This window comes from Ostrea edulis, chromosome 6 (genome assembly GCF_947568905.1).
Source record: "Ostrea edulis chromosome 6, xbOstEdul1.1, whole genome shotgun sequence".
Taxonomy (NCBI): domain Eukaryota; kingdom Metazoa; phylum Mollusca; class Bivalvia; order Ostreida; family Ostreidae; genus Ostrea; species Ostrea edulis.
Genome location: NC_079169.1, coordinates 40,818,168 through 40,840,861, shown reverse-complemented (window position 1 = coordinate 40,840,861; position 22,694 = coordinate 40,818,168). Strand labels below are relative to the sequence as shown.

Sequence of the window (22,694 nt, the reverse complement as noted above, 5' to 3'; positions counted from 1 at the left end):
TCATATTTCACTGATGAAACAGGCAGAAATCACGATAGTCCCCAGGGGAAGTAAATCACCAGTTACGTCAGTTATCTTGCTCCGATCGCTGTGTGCATGGGGTATACTATTGATGAATGAAACGAGCACCTGCTGTGCAAATTTGACATTTTTTGATGAAGATTTAGTTGTCTTGAAGGAAGTCGTGAATTTCAGAAGTTCCCGTTTTTCTCAGTCCTTTCCCTTTTCATCGGCTCAAAATCAGCACTGGATATCAAAACAAGAGGTTTGAAAAACAAAACGGTGTTTTAATAGGTCATTCAAGAAACATGACGCAATACACAATGCGAAATTTCAATTACATCTAAATACGTATCAACAACGTATTTTTTGTCTTATACAGCTAGAAAATCGTAAGTATTTGTATAAACACCCATCTACATAGCATACACCGGCGGTTTTAACACTTAACACATCCAAAAGACGTATCAAAATTTCACATCGATTTTACAATACGCATATTGCACAATAACCCCACCCCCCTCCTCCTGCCTTGCGCAACTGTTAGATGGACTTTCCTTGACATTCATAAGCATCATACATAACTCTATGACTTCTTGATTCAATGTCCTTATTGTAAATTAACCCAATTAAGAGATTTCGTATTTCTGCGTAGAGTTTAGAAATTTTATTTTATTTTTAATTTTATGTCATAAAGAGAAATTCAGATAATTCATGGTAAATGCCCGTCAAGGTCACTCATATGAACATCAAAATGTCTCCTTAACACAGAAGATATCAAATTATTCGTTTTAAGGGCCTAACACGCGAGGTAATATTTCTGGCACGATTTACGACAGTCCCCTCCGTAGCAGGATATCAAGACTCTGACGACGTAGGCCATAATTCTATTGCCGGCTTCTAAAGCGTTGACCAAAAATGTGTGTTCTGTCCTGCATATCAAGTTTGTCACTAGATATTCTTACCGTTTTGAGCATTTTGAACACTTGCAATTCAACGTCACTATACCTAGCGCCCTTGATATTTGACCTACATCTTCTTTAGAACCAAAATTTAGGAAATGTTTTAGCTTAAATTTTTTGTAATGAACAGTTACATCGATGATTTCTGTATGATTTGTGTACACGTTTAAAAACGTCATATTATCCAGTCAGACTTTAGTCTTATTTATTTGTTTTAATCAGTATTTAGTCTTCTTAATGTGTTACCCCTGCTTTGAAGAAAGGCTAAATACGTACAACCCCTGCCAGATTAGGGGGCCATTATCTGAAACACTAATCACCCGTGAGTATCAACTTGGTTTAATCTGTTAAGCGTAATTAATGGGCTCTTCTAGGATACCAAATTAACCAGATGCAGATTCCATTATAGTACCGAAAATTGAATATTTTCACAAAACCAAAGATCTCACTCATATGAAATTTGAAATAATTAGCAATTTAAAAAAATGTATAAATAAATTTAGGATTAATAAGTGATTGAAATAGCAAATGTCATCATTCTTCTTTCCAATGAAACCATTTTTGCGGAAATATCTTGATTTTATACAAAGTTATTTCAATTTAAAAAGTACCACACGCGCCTCATATTTCACTGATGAAACAGGCAGAAATCACGATAGTCCCCAGGGGAAGTAAATCACCAGTTACGTCAGTTATCTTGCTCCGATCGCTGTGTGCATGGGGTATACTATTGATGAATGAAACGAGCACCTGCTGTGCAAATTTGACATTTTTTGATGAAGATTTAGTTGTCTTCAAGGTATCACACCGGTAATTGTCCAATCAAAATGAACTTAGTCAATTGTAGTTCCATATATTTAAAGAAATATTTTTTTCCTTGCGCGATTTTTCTCATTTCCTCTTCTTCTTTTCTCTTAATTTTTGTACCCCTGATTAGGAAATTTTGTGTAATTTGTAGAAATAATCAAGTGTATACAAAGGAACTATTTGCTGTTGGTAGCTGAGGCTACTTCCTGAGGTGCACTCCGGCTGTTTACACACATGTGAAAAACACGTGGATTTGAGGGTAGTCTTGTTTGCGGGTAATTTTTTTTCGAAAATGCCGCGTAGGGTGTTGTTTTTCTGGTGTCGGCAGACGAGATAGGTAAAATAGAACGTGTCTGACTGCGTTATTCGGCATCAATTTTGTAAACTGATTTTTAATGATTTTTTCCTCTCTATAGTAATATATAGTGAAAATAATTACCGGTGTGATACCCATCGTCGGAAACCCACGGTTGATTACGCTTCGTTCCTCTCTCCATCACCCGTGGGTCCATTCATACCTATTCGCTCGTTCTCATGAATAATATCTAAAAATATTGTCCAATCAAAGTAATCGTTATAATAACGGAACTCTTCTGTTTTTAAAGGTAGCATTACTTAACTGCTACCACAGCAAATATGGCCGCGCCTGTAAAATATTGCGTGCTTTGCCAAAAGACCATCACTGACCGATCATACAGGTCTCTATCGTCAGCCACGAGTCAGGAACAGTACAAGGATGTGTACAAACTTATGTACGTTCCAAGCATAAAAGGATTTGCATGTAATTCCTGTGCCAACAAGCTCAACCGCGTTCAAAAGCTCAACAACGATCTGAAAACTAAATTAATTAGCATAAAAGACGAACGAGATAAGCTGTTATCCACGTTGAAAGATATGACAGGTGTTCGAAGTCTTAAAGACAAACTGTCAACGCCTAAAGGGACAAAACGAGTGTTAAGTTCATTAAAACTCACCCCAACTCCAAAATCAAAAGTAAAAAAGGGTTTGTTTTTAAGTCCTAGTTCTTCAAGCAAAAGAAGAGTTGAACCTGTAAAGTGCCACGATGATAAAAAGATTGATGAGTGTACTCAAACGAAAGACCAGTCTGAGGAATTTGACGTGAAGGTAATTATTTTTTAAAAATATCATTTGGGGGGGGGGGGGTATTTCTTTAATGTTCCATGATCTTTTGTCTGAAAATAAGAGGGGTGAAAATGAAGATTTAAAAAATACTTTCACAAATATCATGTTTAGCGTAATGTATTTGAACCGTGCAATGATTTCAATACATGTAATACATAAGATTTGTTTCTGTCATGTCTGTTTAAAATATCCTAGAGTAGATAAAATGTAATATTTTGATATTTCGTCATAATGTAACCATAGGTATGGAACGTTTAAACCAAGAAGGGTTGAATTGAAAGAACGCAACACTTAAGAAATTAAGATAAACAAGTTTATCAATACTTGTTAATCCTTCTATTGTTTTAAAATTGAAATGCAGGAATATGTGTGACAAAGGTAGAAAAAATCTCAACAAGTTGTTTTAGACGTTGAATTTAACTAATTTTCAGTATTTTCCTTTAATTTATATGTATGCTTCTTAGTTCTAATATTTTTTGATAATTTTTAATGACTTACAACCCAGAATCATTAAAGCTTCCAAACATCGATCTACCAATTAATCAGAAAATGAACAATTTGTAGCAAACCTGTTCTTACAGCATTGAAGCCCCTTTTATTGTTTACACCCACCTGTACAGGTATACAGACATACATGTACATTCCCTTTTGCATCTGTGTAAACAATAGCTTTCACACTTGTCGCTCCATTGACCACAGGTCGCCCTTATACTCACCACTCCAATGAGTAAATATCACCATTACAAAGTTTTTAATTTTGTTTTTATATATTTATTTTTATTATCTTTTTATTGGGGGGGGGGGGGGCAAAATTATTGGGGCGACGACTGGCGCCCCTGAACTTATTTTACTTTGAATGGATTTTCTTATAAATGAACATTTACATCTTTATACAGATAGTAGTGAAGTACAGTGGTGTTGAAAGATTAAAGATTATCAAAGAAGAACACGAGCAGGCAGCTTTAAAGTCATTGCTGAATAATGCCTCACCTCGAGCAGTGCTGAAGAATTTAAGTTTGAATGAAAATTACAAGAAGGAAATGTTTGACATTGTTAAAAATGTGATACTAAATGAAATAAAACATATTTCAAAAAAGGATAGTGAAATATTCAAAGGACATGCATCCAACAATGAAAAACTTATAAAATTTGACTGGAAATGTACAAGTCAGCAGCTCCAACTAAAGGCACCATATCTGTATTCAGTATTTAGCAGTGTTGTTGGCTTGCAAAAGAAGAAAAACCTACCACAGATGCTTACATCCCTTGCTGTACTTTTGTATGGAAGATCACAGACCATTAACCAGTTGCAATACATACTAGGCTTAATTCTCCAGAAATGTGGCTTGAACAGAGAGGTATTATAAAATTTAAAAAGTGTTGTAAATGACATCTATATTTATAAATCTCCATGTGTATGTTATTTAATTGCTGTATCACAAGTATGACCTACAATCAAAAAGGCCTGCAGGAGGTAGTACTTTCGAGGATCCAGTGCTACATTTAGCCAGTTTGAATTTGGGTTGTGTAATGTATCTGGTAATTAAATTTGCATGAAATTGAATTAAGTGTTCGAATCAGATAAACTGTAGTTACCAATGTACAAGTAAAGGACGAAGACCATGTTTATCAAAATTCGGCCTAACGTCCAAAGTGAATAATTTTTTGTTAGAAATATTCTCTAACATGTTCTTTTCCTGTAATGTACTGGTTTTTATATGTAAAGTTGGTGAAAGAACACAATTTTTAGGTTTACATTACTAGTATAAATCCTATAATTTGCGCTATTTTTTAAGATTGCGTCATACAACGTCGCTATATATATTAGAAGTGGTAACGTATTGTAAAACATGATTATGCAATGAGTGGTTTAATATATAATAAGATCTTAAAAAAGAAATTTTCTTTCCCAAATACGCAAGAAGGTTATTTTACTTATAGCCCGAATGGCACACCATATTTTTCAATCCTTCATTCGGCCATTTTCACACGCCTCGCCGTTATACGTTAGCATGTTTGCGCTTTTCGTGGAAGTTGCAGAGGATGTACTCATCGCATTTCAACGTAAGTTTTAGAAATATGAATATACTTCACCTCTACTCGTTAAACTGTATAACCAAATAGGTGTACCAATTGCTCTTAAAAATAATAAACAAGTCGCATGGAACGTATAGTATGGTGCGCCTGTGGTGTGTTGACATAAACTCATAATATTCACGCATTGGGCTGTTGGAAATCCCACAACAAATCTGTTAACTGTTGTCAACATATATTTATTGTTTATCTATTATAATTATATATTGTTAAGATTTAAAATTGTATGTATATCAGCTGATCAGAAAAATCAGCTGTTTCACGATCATGGCATTTTCAATTCCGAGTGCATGACCTTCTCGGGTCTATTTGAATTTTCTTACATGATGTTTGACTCACTTTACACTTTGAACTTTCCATGTATCATTGTATGGTCTAAAAAGTATTTGTATAGGTTAAAGAGACATATAATTGTATATAGATGTATATTTCCATAATGGTATATGTCTCTGGGGTAACATGTAGGCCTGTGGGGGGTTATAGGTTGAATAATTTTCGAATGATTTGGTATTCTAGTATTCTACTATGTTTAAACTTAACTTAGTGATTATTTAGTAATCAAATAAAAGTTATATGATGAATCGATACATTTCTTCAATTTACTGTAAACAAAAACTGTTTCTGTGTTTTGGAATCTGTCTGGTATTAGTGCATAATAAATAACTTCATAAGTCAATAAATATATTCTTGTTGTAGTGATGACATTTGCAAAATCTGTGAGAATAGAAAAAAATGTGTTAGGGTCAACAGAAATTTTTGATTAGGGTAGTTCGGGAAAGTGGAAACCAATTAACATATATATATATTTTTTTGGCCTTACACGGAAACATGGATTAGAAAAGTCAGAATGATTTTTACATTCAATAATTTTTAAATACTTAAAAGCACCATTAAGCCAGGAAAATCATAAGAACAGTTTGGTTTTATAATTTAAATATGCCTTATTTCAAGATAAATTGTAAACATGTCAAACTTAATTTCAACAATTACGCTTACAACTTACATGCCTGCATTGGGATTAGACATAGAATCACTCAGAGAATGTTGAATTTCATGAGTACTACCATGATATAAGCATAATTTTTTGTTAGCTTAAATCTCCTTTATATTATTGAATATTAATTTTTTCCATACATCTACCACAAGAAAGAGTATGAAAGATAAAAATATTTTGTGAATTTGCTGATAATTGTGAAGTAAGATAATATATCAACATTAGCTACAACAAAAATTATTAGATGGGGAATCAAATTCAAATGAAATGTTTGTGTATATTATTATTTATGCAGAAATGTACATGTAGCTAAACTGTCCTCTATTGTTTAGTTGGAGACATGTCAATCTCCCACCGAATACATAAATGTAATTTTTCTGAATTCTATATCAATGAAAATACATGAGGGCATGAAAGTACAACTTTTATATGAATATTATAATACAGGGGTCCGTGTTTGCCCAATTATCTATTTTGTATTGCTTGTAGGAGTTATGAGATTGATCACTGTTTGTTATCTTCACCTTTCATTTATGATATAGTTTTGATAATGATATAATACTGGAGTAATTTGAATTTCAGGATGATATAATATGTACAGCAAAAATTTATGGGGCAAGGGTGACATGAATCAGATTGACAAGAATCCATATTCCTACTCCTCAATAATGCTATCATCACTGCCATCAGATTCATCAATGATAGTGGCATCAGTGACACATGCAGATAAGTGTTGGACATCACTGCAGGAATAGCTTCCTTGTGCCTGCCAATAGCAAGGTACCAGATTATACAGCAGTTATGTGGAAACAGATTCCCACAATAGGGGGACCAGATTGACACCTACATTGTACAGTATCAGGCAGTTATATCAGAACTGGAAAAACTGGATCCAAACAAGACTATATTGCTTGGAAGAAACATGTCGACTCTGAAGTTTAACCCTTATTAACCCATGGCACTTCCAGAGACATCCTGATACCATGGTTCTATGTCATTTGAAATATACCTGTGGAGGTTTTTAAAGTGGTTTTTTATGGGGGGGGGGGGGGGGGGGGGGGGGGGTGGGGTGTTATTAATTGGAAGAATTTATATTTGATGATTCAAATGAAAATCTGCATGTTGAATTATGAATGTCATAATAAATGTACTTTTTGAATGAGTTCAAGAATGGTTGTCCTGATAAAAAGTGTAGAGTCAAAAGTTAACAAATTGTCAAAAACACTGGTCAGGTCTGAATTCATCATCTTGGACACCTTGCAGTTGGAATTATGATCTCTATGAAGAAATGCTGAAAATCTTGTAAAAGAGGAAATGACAAGTTGGGGTCCAAGGCACTTGCATATATGCATGAGAAGGTGTTCTATCCAGGCTTGAGGTCAATTACATAGCAATGTAACGCCTTACATTACCTAGAAAATTTCACATTACCATTACTCCTATTTTGAAATATAATGTATTACATTACTTGAGAGTGAATTTACATTACACATTTACATAACATACTGTCAGATATTAAAGAAATGGCAGAAAAATTATTTCTGTATTATGATTTTTAATATAAGTACACAAAATATTCAGCAATGTTAGGAAACATATCTATTAAGTTATTCATTGCATTTGATTGTCATCAATGTTTCAAATGCTTCAGTCAATCACTAATATAATGAATTATTCTAAATCTTCAAAATATCATCAAATATTTGAAGTAGTGTAAATGTAATGAAAAATAATGTGCAGTACAGTATGCATTACATTACCATTACTTGTAATGCAAAAATGGTCCATTACACCCCCATTACATTGAAACTGGCTGTCATTTAATTACCATTACCCCAGGCCTGGTTCTGTCAAGAGACTTTGTCTCAGGAAGTGGCCGAGATTGGTGGTGACAATTTTGTTGGATGTGAATTTACTGACACACATGTCTACACTTGCTACACAATATAGCATGTGGTGGTTTCAACAAGAAAGTTCTTACTCTGTAGGAAATGACGAATAGCTAATGGATTCACATTTTTTCTGACTTTTCTTCTGTACATTAGATGCATTGGAAAAACTTTCCTTTCCATTATCTTTTGCTGGTTCATACTTTGAAATAAAATCAAGTCCGAAAATAAAGTATTTTGGTTGTTTTTTTTCAATGAATTTAAAAAAATGTAATCTGTAATCCTTGCATATTTTCTTGGTGTTCTGTGATTGCATAGGCCTATTGATTTTTATTTGTATTCAGGTATAATTTCTTCTTCAGTGTCTTGAAAGAAATTAATTTTTCAATAACGCAAAGAAAAATGTAGTTAACAGTATGATTTTAAAAAAAAAAAAATTGACACGGGTAGGAATTGAACCCGGATCTCCCGATTCAAGGACGGGCTCTCTACCACTAAGCCACGACGTATATGAAGTCATTCGCTCATAAATCATTCATACATTTACTTGCCCTAATTAACGTTATACTTTCGATATATCGGCAATAGTTTTAGTTATATCAATGCATGTTCTATAAATTCTTTTCATTTTGATCTTAGTGATTCTGTTGGTGTCGTCTAAATAAAAACTTTCTATAGCATTGAAGGTCCGATTTGTCGGACAGCAGATTCGTTTGTTTACGCATCAAAATTCTATAGCTTTTAGAATTCCTGCACAAACTAGCTGCAATAATGTAGCCCTATCCAATTTTTTTTATTCTGCCGTTTTCAGGATAGGGCTACAATTCCATAGGATCTCCGTAATAGGGTCGGAAAGTCTCGTTTACTTTCACTTTCGATTTACTACTTCCGGGCAGCAGTCGAAAAATGTCACTTTGTTTTGCGTTGGTTATGCTCAGATGACAAGTGTTAAAATGAACCTACAGCCTATATAGATTCCCTACTTATGCAAAAAGAAGAAGAAGTTGATTTATAGTTGCAGGTAAACAAGTCATAATACTTATATTTTTATAGTTAAATCACCGATTGAGAACTCAGAAGCAGTGAGCTCTACCCACGACCGGGTGATTGATCTAAAACATATTTTACTGAATATTTTCGATAATAAACAGCTGTCAAGTTAAAGGGTTTAGTTTTTTATGAGTTAGAACTAACATTACACGACACAATTATGCAGTATGTTACTTTTGATAAAGGAGACAAACTGAATGCAAAAGGGTTGGGGGGGGGGGGGGGGGGGGGTCGGGAAATATATGCAGGTATCTATTTGTACCATGTTTTGTCAATCTCCCTGATTAATAGTTGATCATATAAACTTGTAATAACACATTTTTATGGGATGCTGATAGGGGGAGGGGGGGGGGGGAGGACACATTTATAAGGCAATCAGTTTCTCATTTTCATTATGTTTTAATTAATAATGATATTGCTATGTTTTTATTGTGACCCTCACGAAAAATGCTACCAATTTGGAAACAAAAAAATTTCAGGCGATTGGGATCACTGAAATAACATGTTTTTACAATATTTACATTAAGAAACATAATGCAGGACCCAGAAACAGTTTTTGATACACATGTACTTCATTTCTGTATATGTGTTTGTAAAACACTATGCCTCTTGTGACAACAAAGAAATAGTAAACATTCACCCATACATTCAGATCTTAAATTAATTGAATTTAGATTGTGGCATTTGAATTCTTCTTGAAAATGAAAAGTTTGATACAAGATGTTTATTTACTGTTTAATGATGCAGTGTTGGGACAAGAGGGGGTGGGGTTGGTGGTGGTGCCATCCCCCATTTGGTAGTTCATATGTAACAAAATATGGGGGATTTGGGTTGCAATTTTGATAATTTTAATTTACACACATACATCTTTTAGGGGGATAGTATAAATTACACTTGCCCCCCCCCCCCCTTGCAAATCTTCTTGATCCACCCCTGCAATACTTTTAATGATATTCACTTGATGTCTATGCTTGTTACAGATGCTGTTATATACATCATTTCCTTCAGAAGTATCAATGTGTTGGCGGCTGTTATGAAGAGAATGGGGCCCATTTTAACAACTTCTAGGATGGGCAGTACTTGGGTTCATACCAGTGATCAATTTCTCATGACTCTTATGAAGTTGCACCTAAATCTAAGGGATCTACATTTAGCAGGCCAGAGGGCTCAATGCCGAATTTACCTCTGAAAAAATCGCAATGGATACAACAAACATAACACTGAATTTAACTTTAAAATTGAATAACTAGTCATTATCTGACAGCAACTACATTGTGCAAAATTTGTCACACAGCAAAGGCTATCACTTGTGTAGCATAATTGTTCTGAATTCTATCCAGAATCCACCTCTGATGGTGACATTGTTGATCACTGAGGTGTATTGGAGATATTGAAGCCATATGATATATGATTCTTGCTAATAAAGGATTTGATATATTTGATAAACTTTAATCAGGAGTGACATTAAACATATCACCTTTTCTTTCATCAAAATCTCATTTCAGTAAGGATGAAGCACAGCTGTTACAAGACCAGGAAGAGTCAAATTCATGTGGAGTGTACAATTGAATAATTAAAAACATCCATATTCTAAATCATATACCTTCACAATACAGACACATATATATATATATATATGTCCACTAAGATTTTCAACTCTGTGTGACTCTTGTACATTTGCAAATCCTCTACTGAAGGAAATAGCTGATATGAATTCCACAATTTATCAAATCTTACCTTTGGACTGAGATACTATAAATGTACAACTTCTTACTCACATTATTCTGCATTGTCAAATTGTATTAAATGCATACAAGTAAATGATAAAGTGAACATTTATTTAAGGTTGCTAGTCAAAGAAATTGTTACAATGGTGATTCATGCACATCTTTACACTGATCAATTGTAGCAAAAACAAAATAAAACTAATGGAAGACATTTGAATTTTCACAAGTCTGTCTAGTTGGTTATTGCGGAGAGGGCACAAAGACTCAATCATGTATGCCAAGTATAATTCCCATAATTCATCTCAAAGGATGAGAATCACTTCCATGTTCATTGGTGTTCAAACTATGAAATCACAAGTGGTGCCTGTGAGGTAAAGCTGATGGAAAACTTGATGCCAATAACTATGGTTCTCTTTGAGCTGCACTCTGAAAATTTTACCAAAACAAGATATATTAAAAAAGACTGGCATCCACTATGTCTATATATTCTTTCATAAAAATACCAATACTAGATAATTCTTATTTGGACATTCAACATTTTTTTTATAGCATAATAAAATTTATTTACTTATACTGCTGTCTGATCGAATTTGTAAAGAAAAACTTTATAATTGACATCTGCATTTATCTAGTAAAAATCCCTATATGTTTGTACAGGCATCCTTTGCTGTTGCAGAGAAAGAACATTTTTAAAATTTCTATATTGTCTGGAGATGCATTCATTTTTGGTGAACCTTTATATTTTGGGATCACCTGAATTTACATGTATACAAGTATTCATTACAGAATGAATATCATTTAATATTGATAGCTTGACGAGCATAAAGAGCTCTTGTGAGTTACCTATATTCTGATTGCCTGGGTGGATACATTTCTCTCATTGTCATAGCTTTACGAAGTCCAGACTTAAGATGCTTTATCCAGCTGTGTTGTTTGCCCTTTTATATCTGAAAGATTAACACATTAACATTGTAGTCATTGTCACACAAAACATGTAGATTATGCACACTAAAATGCAAATTGACTACCTGGACTAGTCAATATTTCATAATAGACATATCACGTTCTATCAATTCAGCTGAAATTCAGATAAATCAAAATTCATAAGATATACATGTATTTATATCTACCATCCATGAAATATGTCAGTGGCAGGTTTAAGGGGAGATAGATCTCCACCTCATGAAATCCCCCCCCCCCCCCCCCCCCTTATTTGAATCCCTGGGTCTGCAATACTAGTATATATAGAATTGCACACTAAAATGTTTGTTGACTATCTGGATTAGTGATAATTCAGCTGAAATTCAGATAAATAAAAAAAAAATCTTAGATGCCAGTCGCGGATTTAAAGCCCCCCCCCCCCCCCCCTCCACACATACACTCACGAATTTCTGGATCTGTTCATATATGCAGTTTTACATACCAAATGTATATACTATAATATTATAAATTACTGCATCTACATAGTGGAAACAAAACTGACTCGTGGGATTTCCATATGTCACTGATATGATTGGTGTCAGTAAAAAGTTCTGTCTTTATTTTATAGAAATATTTTTATGAAATAATTTGAATAAATTTCTAAATGAAACTGTAAAACGTTCAAAATCATAGAATAAAATAGGGCTATATATCCATGTTATACACAACAGGAAAAAGTTTTATTCTTTTCTAGTGCTCTTGCGTTTTCACTCGATGCAGATTATTAAGGGGGGGGGGGGGTTGTTACCACAACACCAATCAAGAATCAGTCTAATCAGAACTACGCAAATATATTGCTGAGATTTGATCGAGGACTTTCGATATCTTGAACGAAACTCGGAGATATAGATGTATGGGTGTATATGATGCAAACGACTGTACAGTGCATATGATGCAGACGACTATATAATGTAAACATACCTGTACTTTGTTGGAAAATGTCTCGTATTGACGCTTGGACAACCTTTGTAATAACTCAGAGCTCTATCTAGAACACATATTCTCAACCCAGTTGTTATCCACCGCTCTATCGCTTTTTGTAGTAAGCTCTATGTGGTTTTGAACGTAGCGAGTCTAGTACATTATTGATAATGCCATCCTGACAACTGCCCGGAAGTACGATTTCACGTTATTTCTCGCGAGTCACATGACGAGACTTTCCGACCCTATGGTGCAAAATAATTTTATGAATAACCGATAATAAACTCTGTGTATTAGTCCCAAATGTTGTTTACATCAAAAGGAGTACCAACTTTGTGCTCGGGTATGTCTAATAAAGGTGTTTTTCATTAAATATAATGTACAGCATGCAAAATTCTTCGTCTGCTCCGCCATGCTTGTTATCGCGAGATCTCGTAGGTGGATCTAATGAAAGGCCTAAACATTGACAATCAGCGCGAAAATGTAGTTACTCGAGCCACTTCGACAAAGAAAGGAAAATCATATTGTTGCAGAAAGAATTTACACTCTGCTGTTCGGTTTTTAACTTGATATTAAATTCAAACCTTTTCAATACCGACGAAATAGGTTTCGCCTCCATACTTGTCCATTGATGTAAATACTACCTTATATGGCATATGCAAATGACTTGACAACCGGAAGTTGAAACTTCAGTACATCAAACATGGCGCACAAATATGAATCGAGAAATTGGAATTTATCGAAATTGTTGAAAACGGTAGAATAGAGCCTCACAAATCTAAAGTTGCAGGTTGTAAATTTATATATTGACTAAGAAACATAGAATATCATTTTATTTACGTAAAGAAAGTCAGGAAATGTTTAGAATGAGCGCAAATGTTGCGGGAGTGAATCACTCCCGCATTTGCACCATTACGGAGATCCTAAGGAGTTGTAGCCCTCTCCCAAAAAAAAAAAAAAAAAAAAAAAAAAAAATCGGAGAGGGCTACATTATTGCAGCTATGCACAAACCTGTGATAAAAACACCACATAGGGGTGTATTCTGCATGGAAATGATGTAGACTCCACATAAGTATATTGTTTTAATTTTTCAAAGCAACATAATTAATAAAATACCCACAACTCTCACAAAAACAAATAATTCCGGATTGCTCTTGATTTAATTCAAAGTTGATATTCATCAACAGCACACCTTTCGATCCAAAAAATCGTTCGTGCAAAATTTATTTGTATTGATAGATTTTGATAGACTACAGTCAGTTTCTGGATCGAAGGTCGTGTTTTATATGAATTATATGACTAAATTTGAAAAAAGTGGAGATTTCTGCAGAAAACCAGACCGATACCGGTTTTGTCTTGTATAGAATTCCACAAGCTGACGTTTTGGCGGGGAAATCTTGGTACGTCGCGATGGTATAAAGATTATATTATCAAATGATAACAATTTTATTTCAATTCATTCTGCTCTATTTTTTAACACACCACAGGGCCGATATAGCTAAACATGGTCTTAGTCCTTTTTAGGTCGCCTGAGTAGACTTGCATGTAGGTCACATTTTGCAATTGTTTTGCATCCGTCGTCTTGCGTCTTCCGTCGTGAGTTAACAATTAAACATCTTTAACTTCTTCCTTGATAACTACCATTCCAATTCTTTTCAAATTTGGTATGAAGCATCATTGGGACAAGGGGACATAAATTTTAAATTTCCCCTAGGGCGTGACAAAAACTGCCCAAAATTTTACCAATTTTCAAAAATCTTCTTTACAACTACACATGTATGGGAAAAATTAAATGCATAGTAATGTAGAGCCTCTAACAAAATTGTAACTTTCATGATCACTGGTATAAGGGTTCTGACTTCAGGGTGGGGCAAGATTTGGCATATAGAATTTTTGTGTAAAACATTTTAATGACATTTTTAATGCTATTGATACTAAATTGTAACTAAATGGATATTCAGAATGAGCAGGTAGCCCTTTACCAAAATTGAAAATATGATGATGGGTCAGGCCCTAGGCCAAATAGTGAAAATATATTAAATCTTAGAAACTCTTCTTCTCTACTCCTATGTATAATTGAGATAAACTAAATGCATGATTATGATGTGCATAAAGCTCTCTACCTAAATTGTGAAATTTTAGGCTCCTGTGTATGGGGTTCAGGTCCTAGGGTGGGGCCAATATGGCCACATATAATGAAAAATGAAAATGTTTAAAAATACAATTAGGAAATGTTGATATGATTTATATCCTCTAAACTTCCATTTTCCTTATTCTGTAATTAAATATGAATTGTGTGTATTTTGAAATATCATGAATATGTGCACAAAAGACTCCATATTGATGCTTATATAGAAATTTGAGGCTCTGTATGGGCTGTGATACTCAGGTGACAGTTAAGGCCCATGGGCCTCTTGTTTGTAAGTTTTAAAAAAAAAATACATCTGAATTTCAGGGAATGAATATCATTCATGACTTGGGAATAACAATTTCCCCTACAAGTCTACACAAGAAAACAAAAGAGCTTGTGAAGCAGCAAGAAAATCGACTCCATTCAATGATGACATCTTATGTTGAGGAGATTGAAAGCAGGCATGAGATGGGGAATGAAACTGCTGCAGAAGAACAAATGGATGCAGAGGAAGTTACATGTAACAAAAAGCTGAGACCAATTGAAATACTAGGTGACAATCTAGATATTACAATCACCCCTTCTAAAATGAGCTTGCAAAATCAAAAGAAAAGTTTACACTGGTTTCTAGTTTTGGTCAAAGAGAAACAAATCACTTTTGATGAATCCAAGGTCCCCTTTGATCCGCCTGTGGATTTCCCAACATTGAATGCTGTGAACTGGATCCCATCAAGTGAACAGTTGAATTCTTTAATGTCCAATTTCAAATTTCATGTGGCTAATGTTCTTATGCATTATGTTCCTTTTCTGCAGTTACATATTACAAATTTTCCCAAGTATATAGAGCACATGTATATGGACCAAATGAGAAAGAAATCTGTTTTTCTGAACTGTGATTTAGTAGATGCCAGTGAGAATAGCTCACAAGGAATGATAGAAATTCTCCAAAGAGTTCATCAACTTGCTGTTCCACATGTTAGGGAAAATCCTGAAAAAAATGTTTTGGAAAAGGTAGTTTTTGGTGGGGATGTCCTGACAAACGAAAGGGCATTTAGTGCTCAAGAAGCAATGCAGAACAGCCCTTCTGAGTATGAGTCTTTATTGGGAGTAATTCACAGACCAGAGGGTCTACATAGAGAGATGAACTTCCTTCTGGTATAATTTAACATCAGTTGAAAGCAGTTTGGAGTTTTGTTGAAAATTACAGTTGTTGTTTATTAAGGCCCATATTACCATTCCTTAAATTTTTGACTAATGAATACTAATAATAGATATCTCTAACTCATGACTGTTTTAGATGCTGTAGTTCCATGTTCAAACATGTTCCTCTAACACAACTATTAGCCACCTTCAGAGTTTTTATCCAATCCCCAAAATATAGTTTCTTACTGGAGATTAATTCTAAAGGTACATGTAAGTAATGCTATATTTTTCTGTACTTTTCTCCCCTATATGAATAGGAATATTTAAGATTCAAATCCTGTTATTTCCAGATCCCCCCCCCCCTTCCCATTGATCTTTTCAATCATTGACCAGTACATTATAACTAATTTGAACATGGAACTGCAGCATCTAAAACAGTCATGAGTTTCCCGATAATGTTACCACAAACTCTAGCCAAATTGTTACCTTATTATAGTTTTTTAGCTCAAGTAAGCTTTTCTGATCACCTGTTGTCCGTCTGTCTGTAAACTTTCACATTTTAAACTTCTTCAGAACCACCAGGCCAATTTAAATTAAAATTGGTACAAATCATCTTTGGGTGAAGGGAATTCAAAATATCAGTTCAATTGAAGGGCCATACCCCTTTCAAGGGGGAGATAATCACAAAAATGCAAATATGGTTCAATCAAAAATCTTCTTTCCAACAATCAGAAAAACCAGAAAAGTTGGAATTTACATGGAAGCTTCCTGATATATTGCAGATTTAAGTTTTTTAAAATTATGGCCCACGGGTTAGGATGATGCCACAGTAGGGGATCAAAGTTTTACATGCTAATAAATATGAAAAGTTTTTAAATATGAATTATTGTTAAGATGACTCAGAGCGATGTGGCTCATGGGCCTCTTGTTTTGAAATGTTAATTTTGTGTTTGTTTCATTTTACATTCATATTTTTTGTTTCAATTATAGAAATCTTGTTAAAATATAGAGTAATTAGATTGATATAATTACTTCTTGCATTGTTTGGAATTTTCATGATACATATTTCATAATAATGCTGCATTTTTTAAAAACAAACCTGCCATTCAGGCTTTTGAAAAGGGCTATAAATGTAATATATAGTAGTTAATAATTTTTGAGCTCTTTTTGCCTTTGTAAAATTTTATAAAGTAACAAATAGAACCATTGGTTAAACAATCAGAATTTTTAAGCTACAAATATTTTGGTTGTTGCTATTCTTCTTTGAATAACCTTGTTCACTTTTCTTTGTGCAGGGAATTTATCAGCTCTTCTACAAAGAGAAAAGCAGTGCAGATAAAGGGTCTTTATACCAGTTGCGGAATCTGATTAATAGACGAAATGTTTCTGGCCCTGAAGAAGTCAATTCAAGCTACAGGTATTGCTAGTCATACATGTCACACATGTACTTCATTAATTTCTTGATATGACAATTCCTTTTATAAGTGTTAAAATTGGGTTGTTACATTCCAAAATATATACATTGCATCGAACCTGTAATATGTATTATCAGAATCATACAAAATGGATGAATTTTAGTAGTGCCTATTTTTAAGTCACCCAGGAGACCTATTGCCATTCGTCTTTATCCGTTGCATGTTAACAATTATATACATTTTTAACTTCTTGAAAACTACAAAAAGCTATATCCAGGTGACTGTTATGGCCTGTGGGCCACTTGTTAAAACTTGAAAGTTTGCTATTATTACTTTATTTAATTATTCAGAGCACATCATGACTTCATAACAGACATCACAGACTCGTACATTGTTGCAGCATTTCTAGATCTCATGCAAATGGAGGATTTGAGTTGTACACCTAATCCGATACCCTTGTTTTCGTTGATGTCTGATAATCAGAAAAATGAGTGGCTTCTGAATGCAGCAGAAAGAGTTTTGAATGAGCTGAAAGTAAGCAAAGTTTCCTTTCAGGATATCGTTGATGACATGGGGGCTCTGGACGGTGATGTAAATAACCTTGATGCTATGAAGTCTGCTGATTTCTTTTTATGTGCAGTATGTGGAAAACAATATCATAAAAGAGGCTGGCTTAAAAAACATCTAGAAAAGAAACATCATTGGAAATTTCATATTCCGAAGGGAAACTCTGTGTGTTACAATCCCATACAGACTTTTCTATTCATGTCTTTGCTACACAGAGACACCTGCGACTCGTATCGAATGGGTGATGGTGATAGAATCGTACGAAATGTGTATTTTGAGTGGTTATTCGCATCAGGACTGAAGCACTCAAAGTATAAAATCTGGCTTTTCAGAACTCTTTGCTACATTTATCTTCTAAGTCCTGAGCTGAGTTTCGAATACAAATGGAATATGACAGTAAATTTAAAAGGTGGAACTGGACAGTGTATTCCCAATGATAACTGTGTTGAGTTACAAGTGGGCAATATAAAGAGCCAGTTGAACACTCAGGGTTCTAACAAGTCATATAAGTCAGCAAAACAAATCTGTATGACTACTCAAGTCATTGATGCTGTAAAAGAGAGTCTTATGTCGTCCACAAAAACAGCAAGATCCAAAAGCAGTCGACCAGTGGTTGACAAGATGAAGGACATTGTGGCCGTTATAAACTGCTTAAGATCTAAAGACTTCGTTAAAGACTTAACATGGTCAAGTTTCCACAATTTTAAAGATCCAATCAGTGGTATTGACTGTAAAGATTTGCATGAGTGGATTTTTCATCAGAGAGAAGTTGCCAATCAGTATATGAAATAATGTAATGATACTTGAACATGTTAAGTGTTCAAAATATCAGAGTATAAATGGAGTAGATTGGGAGTTTACAACTAAGATTACATATATCTGATGTTAATAAATTGGTATTTACTCAAATGAAGGTTTATTATTTTTATTTTTATGACCAGTTTGTATAAAAGTACACACACCACTTTATATTACTCATCATGTATTGTTATTCATCACATACATGACATGCCACACAAATGAATGGGATCTAACTTCATCTACTACTGCACTTAAGATATTTTTGCTATGATTAAAAAGTGGTAAAATAAGGTAATTGGTTTTTTCCCTTGATATGAAAACAACGAACAATGACCACTAATGGCAATTTATTACCTCATGTACATCATGGTATGCAACTTAATTAACATGAAAAATTAATATGTAATTTGAAATATACTTATGTCAACAAGCAAGATTATTATGTTGATTCTTGTGACATACTTATCGTAACATTTGACTTATTTATATGAACAGAATTTTCTTGCATGTTCACACAATTATCTTTCATGTCTGCATAATCTGTAGAAAAAATGAGAGGGGACAGAAATATACCACAATTTTTCAGAAGGGTTTAAATAAAATGGACATATTTTCCATATATAATATTTTGATTATACAAATAACCTGAGATAGAAAATTCTTCATATCACAAATATTTGGCAGATATCAAAGGTCAATATTGAAATTTCGTCCAACTCTGAACTACAGTATAAAAATAACAGCCAAAAATTTAATGCTCTTTTTTTACACGTCAATAACTTGACAAATACTGAACATTACTAGTAGTCTTTCAGACAATATTAAATGGTTAAATACAAGCAATTAGAAAGAATCAGTATCACTTTCACTCTCAGAGTTATCAGAAGATGTTTCTTGTAGTTCCTCATAATCCATGAATGAATGTTCATAATCATTACAATTGTCTTTTCCGCATGAGCAACTAGCATTACATATATCGCAACATAAATGCTTCACTCTGTTTTCTGCTGGATCATAGTTGTACGAAGACAACATAACTTGTCTCCTGCACTTATCCGAGTTATCAATGTACTTTTTCATATCATCATCTAAATTTTTGCATTGTCTTGAATTATAAAGTAATAAGGCCATTGCTGTTTGTGAACCATCTCGTCCTGCTCTACCTAACTGCTGTACAAAAGAATCCATATCCTTTGGTGGACCAAAGTGAATTACATTGTTTACACCTTTAAAATTAACCCCCATTCCTGCAGCACTTGTTGCAATCAATACTCTTATTTTACCATTTTCATCCTGCATATCCTGTTTAATATTTTCTTTTACAGTTTCAATTGTTTTTGAATGATACATATCAATGTTCTGAGTTTTTTCCATCTTAAATGCACTAAATACATCTCCACATAACTTGATAGAAGGACAAAAAATAATATAACGTTCACATAGCTCTTTTTTTTCCTTCAATAATCTTACTAAAAACAAGAATAAATCTGCTATTGGTATTGTACTTTTGACCTTTTTCACAAAGAGTTTAATATTGTCTCTATCAGGATTGTCAATCAATTCAAAGCAATCATTCATGGCAAACTTTCTCTTCAGGTCAGATCTAGCTGCCTTGTTAGCAGTTGCAGTTATCAGTAAAATAGGGCATTGAATCAGGGATCGTATTTCTCCAATTTTACCATACCACACTCTGAAAGGTTCATCACCTCTGCAACCACTTTCTCCCCTGAAATAAAAATAGAAAACTCTTCATTTTGCAAAACTTGCTCATGGTTAACAGGTCCAGCACAATCTCTATCAGCTGTTTATTAAGCTATACAGCTTTATTTAGCCTTATAACTTTATAAAGCTGTTTTAAGCATCTTTGACCGTGGAGAACTGATCCCACTGTGTACTGTTTGACCACAGGGATCAAACTCTGGTCCCACCGGTGAGAAACGAGTGTGTTAAGTACAGTACTTGGACACCCATAGCTTAATAAAGCTATAGCTAAATAAAGACAGTCATTGTGCTGGATCTGGTTAAATTGTGATACACTAAAGCTCATGAAACAACAGTACATTTTTAAAACAATTACATATAAATGCTAATATTGAATTGGACTCCTTTGATATTGAGTACAGGTTATTATTATAAGTGCACATGCTTAGAGGATGCTTGTTCTCTCTCTCTCTCTCTCTCTCTCTCTCTCTCTCTCTCTCTGAAAACATACCATCGTAAAACAGTATGGGCCTCGTCTACAACAATCAATTTGAAGTGCTGGCTCCTGGTCACCATTTCACGCCATTTCGTAACGGATAAAATCGCTTCCGGAGAGGTAAATAAAAACTGAAACTTCTCATCTGTTATTTGATCATCTTCTTCTGAGTTTCTTCCGATGTAGGTCGCAGTAAATCCAAGTGACATCAAAGACTCGCACTGCTCTTTCATTATTGAAATCAGAGGGGTTATCACTAAAACATTGCAGGGATTTCGATGTTTTTCAGTCCACAACAATGGGAAAGCTTGATAACATAAGCTTTTCCCGCCCCCTGTCTTCATTGACAAATATAATCTCTTCCTTCTAACAACTTGTTTATGGTGTCTTCTTGGAAATCCTTTAATTTGCTTATTCCGAACCGTTCAGCAATCGCCATTTTGAATTGTATACCGAAATTGGACTGAAAGCGTCTTTTTGATTGGACGAATTCGCTCAGGGTATACGTAAAGCGCCCAATCAAATTGCCTCATGAATTATTCATGAGAACGAGCGAATAGGTATGAATGGACCCACGGGTGATGGAGAGAGGAACGAAGCGTAATCAACCGTGGGTTTCCGACGATGTGTGATACCTTGAATAGACTCTACCCTAAATATAGCGGTAGCCCTGCTGTTCGACGCTCGCATAATTCGACCCATAGGTAATTGTAAACATTTTATATGGTTGTAATCAGCCATTCTTGTGAAGTATGGTGATGAAAAAAACAAACACCAAAAGACAATAAAACAATTGGTATTATTGAATTATTTTGTTTTAAAAACCAGAAAATGCTTTGGTTTTTAATTCTACATCTGAAATTGTGATCGACATATGAACTTCATTTATGCACATATTTTAATGAGAAGACGTGCATTTTAACTAATATATTAAATTATATATCTAGTGCAGCTCCTTTATCAAAAATATCTACAGAAACTTACTAATAATTATTCATTTTACATGCAAGAATCATCGAGATCGGCATCCCACCAATGTTGTCCTATACTCGAGTCTCGACTGATTTATTTCATTATGATTATGATAACAATACCTTGAAAGTAAGATAGTGGTTTAAAAAGAAAAAGTGAATATTATTGTTTTTATTGTCGATGATTTAATTGCTAGTATGAATAAATGCGAATCATGATCACACTCTACCAGTCTAATTCAAAACAAAGTTGTGACTCGAATTTCCTCTATTGTGTTTTTAGCTCTTCTGAGCCAAAGGCTCAAAGAGCTAATGCTATGGCCATTTGTGCGGTGTGCGGTGTGCGTAAACTTTTTAGAAAAAGGGCTATAACTCAAGAACCCCTTGGCCAATTTCTTTCAAATTTGGTACAGGGTATCATTGGCCCAAGGGCTTTCATACATACTAAATAAAGGGATGTGACCCTTTAACAAGGGGAGATAATCAGGAAAATACAAACAAAAGTAGTGGTTGCTAAAAAATCTTCTTCTCAAGAACCACAGGGCAGATTATCACCAAACTTACACATAAGGATGAGGATATGTTGTAGATTAAAAATTGTTCAAGGCATTACCCTGGGGCAAAGGGCGTGGTCTCAAGGTCACTTCAAAGTTGACCTAAATTAAAAAAAATTTTAAATTCCTTAAATCTTAGATATTTTAGCCATTATAAGGACTAGGATCATCAAATTTTGACAGTTGATGCATCTTAGGACCTTGTGTCAAGTTGTCTCAAAAGTAGGTCACGGTGACCTACTTTTTGAATTTTGCAGGTATTTATTTTAAAATTAATTTTGATGCATATCTTGGACACTTTGAAGCCTATGATCATCAAAACTTGTCAGTTGGTGGATCATGGGACC

General features: G+C 34.2%; 3 protein-coding genes and 2 long non-coding RNA genes across 6 annotated transcripts; 3 read left to right on the top strand and 2 right to left on the bottom strand.

The window, feature by feature from the left end:
- The first annotated feature begins 1,367 nt into the window (after positions 1-1,367).
- LOC125650365 (uncharacterized) lies at positions 1,368-18,733 on the top strand. 2 transcript variants are annotated; one of them, XM_048878600.2, is made up of 5 exons: positions 1,383-2,894; positions 3,809-4,270; positions 15,024-15,252; positions 17,138-17,259; positions 17,608-18,733. In XM_048878600.2, exons 1-4 carry the CDS (start codon positions 2,406-2,408, stop codon positions 17,179-17,181), a joined length of 1,224 nt encoding a protein of 407 aa, XP_048734557.2. In that variant the 5' UTR covers positions 1,383-2,405; the 3' UTR covers positions 17,182-17,259; positions 17,608-18,733. The 2 variants fall into 2 exon arrangements, with proteins under 2 accessions (XP_048734556.2, XP_048734557.2); XM_048878599.2 differs by lacking the exons at positions 17,138-17,259; positions 17,608-18,733 and having other exon boundaries at positions 1,368-2,894; positions 15,024-16,077.
- Positions 4,859-10,379, top strand: LOC130046768 (uncharacterized). Its single transcript, XR_008795769.1, has 3 exons — positions 4,859-4,976; positions 6,583-8,910; positions 9,920-10,379. It is a non-coding gene; the product is annotated as an uncharacterized LOC130046768 (long non-coding RNA).
- LOC125677248 (uncharacterized) lies at positions 10,761-15,028 on the bottom strand. The gene is made up of 3 exons (XR_008795770.1): positions 12,569-15,028; positions 11,510-11,613; positions 10,761-11,092 (listed from the first exon to the last, which is right to left on the bottom strand). It is a non-coding gene; the product is annotated as an uncharacterized LOC125677248 (long non-coding RNA).
- LOC125650367 (uncharacterized) lies at positions 17,611-18,733 on the top strand. Its single transcript, XM_048878603.2, has one exon. The coding sequence runs from the start codon at positions 17,672-17,674 to the stop codon at positions 18,614-18,616; it is 945 nt and encodes a 314-aa protein (XP_048734560.1). The 5' UTR covers positions 17,611-17,671; the 3' UTR covers positions 18,617-18,733.
- A 222-nt stretch (positions 18,734-18,955) lies between these two features.
- LOC125650366 (ATP-dependent DNA helicase RecQ-like) lies at positions 18,956-22,437 on the bottom strand. Its single transcript, XM_048878602.2, has 2 exons — positions 20,838-22,437; positions 18,956-20,351 (listed from the first exon to the last, which is right to left on the bottom strand). The coding sequence occupies exons 1-2, from the start codon at positions 21,164-21,166 to the stop codon at positions 19,469-19,471; spliced, it is 1,212 nt and encodes a 403-aa protein (XP_048734559.2). The 5' UTR covers positions 21,167-22,437; the 3' UTR covers positions 18,956-19,468.
- Positions 22,438-22,694: the final 257 nt, after the last annotated feature.